The sequence below is a fragment of the Panthera pardus genome, unplaced genomic scaffold, assembly GCF_024362965.1.
Source record: "Panthera pardus isolate Hobbes unplaced genomic scaffold, ASM2436296v1 HiC_scaffold_17, whole genome shotgun sequence".
NCBI lineage: Eukaryota > Metazoa > Chordata > Mammalia > Carnivora > Felidae > Panthera > Panthera pardus.
The window spans coordinates 103,990,859-104,000,571 of record NW_026526732.1 but is presented as its reverse complement, the minus strand read 5'-3'; the positions used below and the strand labels follow the sequence as shown (position 1 = coordinate 104,000,571).

Sequence of the window (9,713 nt, the reverse complement as noted above, 5' to 3'; positions counted from 1 at the left end):
TCTGCCTCAGTTCTCAGCAATTAAGTTTTCCCCCTTTTACATTCCCATTCTAATCCCTCACCCAATCTCCAAAGGCAAAAAATAAAATAAAATAAAATAAAAAGTCATAAAACTTGTGGTTTCCATTACACTTCCCTCAGAATACCGACACCGGGACACCTGGTTGGTTCAATCTATTGAACTTCTGACTCTTGATTTTGGCTCAGGTTATGATCTCAGGGCCATAAGATGGAGCCCTACCTACATCCTACATCAACGGGGTGGGGAGGAATCTGAACTGGCAGTGCAGAGCCTGCTTGGGATACTCTCCCTCTCCCTCTCTCTCTCTCTGCCCTCCAACCCCAAGTTCTTGCTCTCTCTCTCTTTCAAAACAAATAAAAATAAACTACAAAGAAAAAGAAAAAAGAATACAGACACTTTCATTGAAATTCTCTCAATTTCCTGCAGGGAAGGGAAATTCAGTGTTATTGCCACTTGAAAGCAGCAAAAAAGGCCTAGAGCTTATCTATATGAATTTTTGGTAATGTTTCTCCTAATGCTGTCCATGGACTACGAGCATCAGATTTACTGGGGGACTTGCTCAAAATCCATATTCTGAGTGCTATCCAACTCTATAAGAACAGAATTGCTGAGAGTAGGGTAAGACATTAATCATCAGGAGATTTTCATGTACATTAAAGTTAAGGTATTATATCCTACTTTTGGACATAGGGTTTGAAGAATGAACGCTTCAAGAGGACAAGCAATTTGGCTTGTTCCCCCAGATGTCCCCATCACCTAGAATATTGGCTGACATTTCCCACACACTCAGTAATTAGTGGTTAAGTAAATGAACAGAAAAGAACATGAAGTTGTAGGCTTAAAACAGGAGTAACTGGAAATAGGAAGAAGCATTAAAACATGCTAGAATCCTGGTTCCACTGTTTATTGGTGCTTGACCTTGGACAAAAATTTAACCTTGTTCTTCAAAGTTCTCAAGGAGACTAGAGTAATAGTACTACTTGCTTAGTCTATCATGAAGAATAAATGAATTTAAATATATAGAGTGCTTAGAACAATTCTTGTCTAAAACATTTAACAACTTTGTCATTTAGCAGTAACCAGCCCAAGGTCAGGCATCTTTTCAGCCAGATCTGACCCAGGTTTTCTCACTCCTCCAACACTCATATACATATGAATGACTTCATAAACAGCAGAAGGTCCTCTCTTTCCAAAATATCTCTTTAAGCACACCACTTGGTTCTTCAGATATGGGTAGAAATTTCCACCATCCCAGTCATTTTTACTTAAGTAGACAGGAAAACAGTGAGCACTTTCTAGTAAAACAAGCACCTGTTACTAAGGATGGACTGGCAATCACAAACTGACCTCCCCTTTCTCCATGAGCTAGTTTCCCCCATTAACCCTAGTCAAGGATGAGGGTGTCAGCAGGTGGCCAATGAGAAGATTCCAAAAGTCTACCCAGAAATACATACTTTTTTTTTTCCTTCAGAACTTCAGATATATACTTTTTTTTTAACCGCTGGGGTGAAAGAGAAAGGGAGTGGAGGAGTAAAGGTATAGATTTAAAAAATAATGAGGAGTGCCTGGGTGGCTTGGTTGGCTAAACCTCAGGCTCTTGATTTCAGCTCAGGTCATGATCTCACGGTTTGTGAGTTCGAGCCTGCATCCTGCTCTGCACTGACAGTGCAGAGATTCCCTTTCTCGCTCTCTCTACCCCTCCCCATTTATACTCTCTCTCTCAAAACAAATAAATAAACTTAAAAAAAAAGACACCTTGATCTTTGTTCTACAAAAATAAAAAAATACAAAAATGACGCAAACACCAAATTTTAAATCCTGAAGACGTTCATTTAGTGATGTTTTTGTTTTGTTTTTGTTCCATGCAAAGCACTAACCCCCTTCGCAGGATAAGCATCGATTATAGCCAAAATGAAGATAGAAGCGACCACTGTCCTGCAGATCCTGGCATCCCAAAAGAAGAACAACCCCACCAGAAGCCGCGTTCTCAAAGGCTTCAACTTTTCTAGCCTGATCCCTAGATCCACATTCAATAATGTTGGCAGCATGATGGGGATGGATTTGGAGTGGACACGAAACCGTTTTCACAGCATTTGATTAACTCAGATAATTAAAGCAAAACCAAAACAACCTTCCCTATTCCTTCACCTGGAGGCGTGTCGTTGGGAAGAAGAGGGCGCCTCGTCGCGGGTACTTCAAGGGGGGCGCTGTGCGAGGGTGTCTTTTGCGCCTCTGCCCTGTAGAAAAGCAGAAGGTGGGAACCAGAATACAACTGGGATGTAAGAGGGGTAGAGAAGTACGAAAAAAGCAGCAGGGCTAGGGCCGAGAGTAAGAAGAAGAAAGAGAAGCGCCTGCGGGGAGATCAAGCTAGGCGGCCCCAGGTGGACGCGCCGGGAGGCGCCGAGCTGCAGGAGGCGGGGTCTGCACCCAGCTGGCCGTGGGCGGGGCGGGGCGAGGCGGGCGGCCCCGGGACCACACCCAGCGCCCGCGCGGCCCGCGCTTTCCCCAGCTCAGTGGGAATTTGCTGCCGGAACCGCTGAAAGGGCCGACGGATGAATGAGCCTCCCACCGGGCTGGGGGGCCCCGGCCCCGGGGCCCCGGGGCCCCGCGGGCCTGAGAACGGGCCTGAGAATCTCGCGGGCGCTCCCCGCAGCCTGGGGCGCGCCGGGTCCTTTCCGCGAGACGTGGGGCGCGGGGCTCCCCTGGCTCCTGGCTCCCGGAATCCCGCGGCGACTGCGGGGGCGAGCGGAAGCCGGGGCGGCGCTCCCGAGAACCGCCCGGTGGCGGAGAACCTGGACTGTGAGCCCTGGGTCAGAGAGAAAGTGCTCTTTCTTCTGCACCCAGAGAGATGGTTGGGGACTCCAGGGGACCCTGCGCGGGAAGAAGCGGCCGGTGAGGAGGACTTCTTCCAGGCGGCCGGAGACTACCGGGAACCCAACTGCCCTTCCCTCTTTCCGGGAAAAAAGGGAATTTCTGGCAGCCGTGTAGACGCTCCGTTCGGAGCCCCGCCGCAGGACCCCGCAGCCCCGCCCAAGTCCGTGCTCGTGCGGATCGTGGACTATCAGGTAACAGAGGAAGTCCTGTGGACCGCCTGGACGCAGGGCCGCATGACCAGGCGCACGGAGGAGCACTCCATGACCGCGATCACGTTTCGCACCAACAGGGAATGAAGCCGGCTGTGGGGCGCCAGGCCCCCCGAGAACCCCGGGCTCTCTCCCCTTGGGGGGAGGCACCCCGCGTCCACGCTGCGGAGAGGTCACTTCGCGGTCCCCGAGGACTTGATTGCCCGAGGATATGAAACAGGAAAGGAGAGCCTGAGGAATGTTGCGAGCAGGTGGTTGAGCAATAATCCTTAAGAAAAGAAAAATTCTCTCCTGGGAACGCCAGCCTGTAGTTATCCAACGGAAGGACTTTTTGAAAGACTGAGGCAGCGCTTCTGGGAGGCGGATGTTACTCCACACAGAATGAAGAACAGTGAGCAACATAATACCTCCTTTGTGTCTTAAATACTGTGACGGCCTGGGGACCTAAGTCATTTAGAAGAGGGGCAGGAAAGGTATTTTCAGATTGGTAAAATGTGAGCCTTTTGAAATAAGAAAATGCTTTTGTTAAGTCTCATTTTGCAATACATCTCAATTGATCTCTTTGCTGCCTCCGTGATCTCTCTAAGAACTAAAACCAGAAGTGCAGTTTGAGGTCTGCCCCCTAAAGGGGGTGGGAGTAGAAGAGGAGAGCGGCTTCTTTTAAAGCTGAAAAGTAAAGTAAAAAGAAATGGGAAAATTAAAGTACCAAGTAAACAAAATATTTTCTTTTTACTTTCTTCTGATGTGCACATTTTTCTTTTTTATTTCATTAAGTGTTGGGGAAAAAAACAAAACTAGGAAAAGAAGAGGGAGAACAGAAGGCCCAGCTTTGAAGGTGAGATGCCATTTAAATGGGCTTTATACTCCAAAGTATTTAGTCTAGTAAAAATACTTTTTATCTGGTTGTTATTTATTTTAAAGTTTTAAATACGGTAGATAAATCGGATCTCAAGGTAGATAATGTATAGTTTGCTTTACATGATTTGTGTGTCTTACTCATGTCCTTAGCTCCTTATTAATAACATTTGTATGCAAGACTGGATTGAAAATACGTCTCTCTTGATGTGTTGGAAAAGAAAGAAATTTTTTCTGGTGCTATTGAAATAACTCATTTTATTTGTTCCTCTTTTTTTTATTAAATACTGTTGTCATGAACTCTTTAGTAGTGTGGCCTGGTTTGGAGATCAGTGAGAAGCAAAGATGTACTGCTGGACTTCAGCTGTGTTGAAGGAGTCTTTGGTTACTTCAAGAATGAACAAAACAAATGGGACTCCTGGCTTTTGAGGAGTAAACTGTTGAACAGGGCCCCCTACCTCATTCCTCCCTCTTTGCCCTTTATTTTCAATTTAGAGCTTGAAATGTCCTCAGATATCATCTGATCCTCTTGCCTCCTGGCAGACAAGATAGGTAAGATACATCCCTGTTTTACAGATGACCTAACCTAGGTATAGAGACCACGTGGCTTGGGTAGGTCACACAGCTAGTAATTGCATACACTTATTAAGTAGGTAAGAATACAATCTCCCTTCTAAAGGTTTGAGAATGGCCTTCAGAGGAACTTACTTGTAGGGAGTCAAAACATGACAGAGCATCCTGGGTTTTCTGACTCATGTTTATGGAAGGTGCTAGAATCACCTTGATGCCCCAGAGTCCTACAAGGTCTTTTGGCTGGAGGATCACCACTGGCAGTTCTTAGGACCATGAGACCCACACTGGAGAGAAGAATTCAGCACCTGACCTCATCTCGGTTCAAAGCTGCTTGGTAGATAGAAAGGGTAATATAAGCCCCATAAAGTGAATTATCCTTTACTCCAACAAACTTGTCTGGCCCCTATGTGAGGTTAAATTTCTTTGGTAGACAGTTTTCAGGACTGAAAATTAATTTAATGAATTTGGTTGTGAGTCATTATGTGACCCAGGTGACTGAACATTGAATTTACAGTCAGCAAGGAAAGCCTCCTCAACGTTGACCAAAATGTCATTTTGTTGCCTTCTGTATGGAGGCAAACTCTGAAGTTCAGCTTTTGGGTTCAAAACTGTCCCATTTCTTACTGTGACTTTGGACAAGTGCTTAATCTCTATGTGCCTCTGTGTCCTTATTTGTTAAGTAGGAATAATAAATAGCATCAACCTCATAATAAAGTTTTTTTCCTGGGATTAAGTTAAATGAAGAAACCTTAGAATAATGCTTGGCACAGTAAAAATGCTGAGTTAGCTGTTATTATTAGTGTTGTGATTGTTTAGTTCACTTTCATCCTAACCATTCTTTTATTTAATAAGAAAAACAGCTGAAGGCATACAACACCAGGAATCCTGTGATCCAAACCACTGATTTTTATTGACTTATGCATTCCTGAAAGAAAAAACTTATCTCTGGTTTTTGCTTAAACTTATTTCAGGTACATCCTTAAATTTCTTAGAAATGACCTCCACATCTTGATTCAAAGGCCTAAGGTGCATCATGCTTGACAGTCTTTGAAGAGGTTTCAAGTCTGCTTAGTTCCCCTTTGTAGGAGTTTTGAATGCTTTCTTTAGGTGTCAGGTTAGTTTCCCCTTAGAGTTTTAAATCTGATGCCCTATTGTCCCAGAGAAGCAGAATAGATACCCGTTTTAATCTTACCTCCTTTCTGACAAAAATGTATTTATTCAAGTCAGCTTAACTCTTTTAGTCCAAGTATACTTACGTTAATTTTATCTCAAGTAAAAATTATTTTTATTTTTTTGAGAAACAGAGGCAGAGTGTGAGCAGAGGAGGGGCAGTGAGTGAGGGAGACAGACCGGAAGCAGGCTCCAGGCTCTGAGCTGTCATCACAGATCCCAATGTGGAACTTGAACTTATGAACTGTGAGATCATGACCTGAGCCGAAGTCAGCCACTTAACCAACTGAGCCACCCAAGTGCCCCTAAAATAAAGGTTATTTTTAAAGCACTTGCCAGCCTTCTTGTTGACTGCCTACAATGCGCTTACAGATTTTCTAATTAAACCGAGGTCTCCCTGATACGAAGTAGTAAGTTGAAGCACTGTTGAATTAGCTGCACAGGTTTTCAATATCCAAACAGAACCCTCTTGAGTGAGGAGCCTGAGTCTTTTCCCATTCACAGTGTCCTGGGAGTGAATCCAAAGTGAAATTTGAGCATTCTCAATACTAAGAAATCTCTGCGAATGGCTGGGTGTTGGCTGTTTGGTCTTACCACCACCTTGCTGGAAAATATGATCATCTATAATTGTCTCAGGTGGATGAATCATAGCAAGGACTTCCAGAAGCCCCGTGGCCACTCAAGTGACCATAAGGCAAATATCACATAAGTTCCATCAGGCAAGTGTTGGCCTGTCTTAAAACCTTTGTCCCCATTAGGCAAGTGTTGTCCTCTCTTAAAACCTTTGTCTACATCCTTCGCCAACTTTGACATGCATTACATTTGACTTGCTGTTCTTGTTCTTTATCACCAATACTTTATGTGCCTTTTTGCTTATAAAAAGGAGAAAGAAAGACAAATCTTCCTGTTAAAAGAAGTTATATTCACTGCAGAAAAGTTTGAGGAAATAGTTTGCAAGGAAAAAGAAAACTGGAGTAAAAGGAAACAAAAATTCACCCATGACCCCAAATCTGTTCATATCTGATACATTTCCAGTCTTGTTTTATTTACTTTATTTTTTATGTGTATATCCATACCTACAGAACTATGCTTTTCTTGGCATAAGCAATTATAAAATCTGAGTATCGTCAACTACATAAACTAAGATATAGTGATGCTATTCAGGGTGAACCAGAAGCATGGGCGTCTCTAAGAATATTTTTTTTTAGACTTGGAGAATCTCGGGCCCCAGTCTAAATGTTTAATCACAATTCTAAATATTTAATCACAATTTGTATTCCCACAAGACCACTGGGTGGCTCACATTAAAGTTTGAGAAGTACTGATATATATGCTGTATGTAGTTCTGTGTCCTACTTTGTCACAAAAACCAAAACGTTTTCATTTTCTCTCTATTCCCCATTAACAATTGTTAACAATGCCATGGAAATAACACTTTGTAGAATTACAAAGGCATTTAGAGATTACAAAAGAGTGAGGTATATATTGATTCGTGAATTGGCAAGGAGATCTCTAAAAATCTGTGGTTTTTTTTTAAAGAGTCATTAGTCTAGAGGTTTTCATAATGAAACATTGATTATTAGAGTTCAGAAATGTGGTTCTTTTATTACCTAAGGATGTGAGACAGTACTTAAAAAACCCCTTAAGGGAGGAAGGGCAGGAAGTCATTAAGGAAAACACAATTTCAACACTTCTACAGGCTGAGTCAGGTCTCCTGTTAATGAATTGCAAGGGGTTGGGGAGGAAGGTGGAGCCTGAATTTGAATCCACGAATCAGTGATTCAGATAAGAAAACAAAGGCCTTGACTCTTGAACACCCTGATTTGTTTAGAACTCTAGTGGGTACTTTGCTCTTTAATTAAGGAGGGCAAATCTTTGTAACTTCTCCAGATGAAGATAAGAGGTGACACAGTACTGTTTACTTTGGAAAGAGTAAGAAGTTATAATCCGTTCTTAGGCACTGTTCTGCCAATAGTGACCAACGAAACGTTAGACTTGCTTGCTTTGAGGCTTGGAATTAACTTTAAATTCAAACTCAGATTTCAAAGTGTTATGATAGAATGAATACTTTTGGGGAGACTGCAGCCTTTGCAAAACTGGACGGGCAGACGTTCTTTATTTAGAGTTCGGTGTAGGAAAGGAATTAGCCAGCCTCACTTGGCACTGGGCAGGGAAGCAAAGGCAGGCAGGGCAGTGGGAATGCTTTACAGTAACCACGATGACCTTAATGTTACCCCCAGCTTGACTAAACCAGACAGCTTGCTTTCTGAGTGTAAGCTTTTGACCTCCCTTTCCTTGGAGGATTTTCTTTTTTTTTTTTTAATTTTTTTTTTAACGTTTATTTATTTTTGAGACAGAGAGAGACAGAGCACGAACGGGGGAGGGGTAGAGAGAGAGGGAGACACAGAATCGGAAGCAGGCTCCAGGCTCTGAGCTGTCAGCCCAGAGCCCTACGCGGGGCTCGAACTCACGGACCGCAAGATCGTGACCTGAGCTGAAGTCGGCCGCTTAACCGACTGAGCCACCCAGGTGCCCCTCCTTGGAGCATTTTCTTTACAAAACTTGAAATTGTCAATTCTTTCTTTGCCTCTTTGGCATGTAAATCTCTCAACTTCGTGTCTGTTTTTACATCTGGAGAACATCTTTCTCAAGGATCTGGGAGCCATCTCTTGGAAATGTAATAAAAAAAAAAAGATAGGGCTCCTAACTTCCAGTGTCTGGGAGAAGGTAAGAGCCTACCTTAATAAGTATCAATTAGCAAACAAGAGGGCCTAATTGAATTGACCACCCTCCTCTCAGTGCCCCCCAGTACTTTTCCACTAACCTACCCCAGTGCTTAAAAACTCTGTCACCTTTTATTTCAAAGGAGTTGAGTTTAATTCAGTTCATCTTCTCTCTCCTATTGCAATAAATTCTTAAAGTTATTTATCAGTGTTAAATAAATTCTTCCTTGCCGTTCCATTCTGTCTGGTACAATTTTTCTTTGACAGTAGTGAAAAAAAGGCTTCATATATGCTCTGATTGGAAACTATTAACATAGAGAAGCTGGAGATGGGCTATCTAAAAAAACTTCTTTGGGACGCCTGGATGGCTCAGTTGGCCACTGACTCTCGATATCTGCTCAGGTTGTGATTCACAGTTGTGAGAAGGAGCTCTGAGTCTGGCCCCCACTCTGAGCCTGGAGCCCCCTTGGAATTTTTTCTCTTCTCTCTCTACTCCTCCCCTGCTTATTCTCTGTCTTTCAAAATAAGTAAACATTAAAAAAATTATTTTTAGAGAGACTTCTTGTATGTTTGGCTTGGGGCTTTCTCTGGTGTATCCTGCGCTAGAAGGGTACCAAAAAAAAAAAAAGGGAAGCTGGCAGTCACTGACCAAGTTCTGATCTTTCTGGGCTGATTGCTGCTGAGGCTGTGGTTCCCAAGCTATTTGCTTTACAAATTGTGGTCATAGTTCTACAACCAGATAAATAATATCAACATCATAAGGTTTGGTTTTTTTTCCCCCAGGAGTAAGTTAAAAATACTTGGAACAACAAAAATGCTTAATATTAGCTATTAGAATAATATTACTATTATCTGTGTTATTATTACTGTTTAGTTCACTTTTTATCCTAACCCAGGCTTCAGTCTTTTATAACACAACAGAACACATACAACACAAGAAATCATATCAAAACCAAACCAGTGGCTTTTACTAAGATGCTTTTCTGTCTTTTTTCACATATTATCATACATGGCCTGGCCATTGTCCACTTTTATATTCAGTCTTTCATTAATTTTAGGACAATCTTGAAGACAGAATTAGACACCAGAAGACCTAGTCACAGAATTCTGGAAGGTCCAGTCACAGAATTCTTTTTTGGAGATAATCACATTATATTTATTTCTTAGAAACATCCAGAGTACAGCATTGCAAGTAGTTTCTTTATGGGGGTGAAATATGCTTTGGCATAGTTCAGCCCTGACTGTTGGGACCCAAAATGCTGTATAATGGATTAGTGCCTCCTTACTG

The 9,713-nt window shown here is 42.7% G+C and overlaps 1 protein-coding gene across 1 annotated transcript; it reads left to right on the top strand.

The window, feature by feature from the left end:
* The first annotated feature begins 2,184 nt into the window (after positions 1-2,184).
* On the top strand, positions 2,185-4,259 carry CUNH6orf141 (chromosome unknown C6orf141 homolog). Its single transcript, XM_019457376.2, has one exon. It carries the CDS (start codon positions 2,574-2,576, stop codon positions 3,189-3,191), a length of 618 nt encoding a protein of 205 aa, XP_019312921.2. The 5' UTR covers positions 2,185-2,573; the 3' UTR covers positions 3,192-4,259.
* Positions 4,260-9,713: the final 5,454 nt, after the last annotated feature.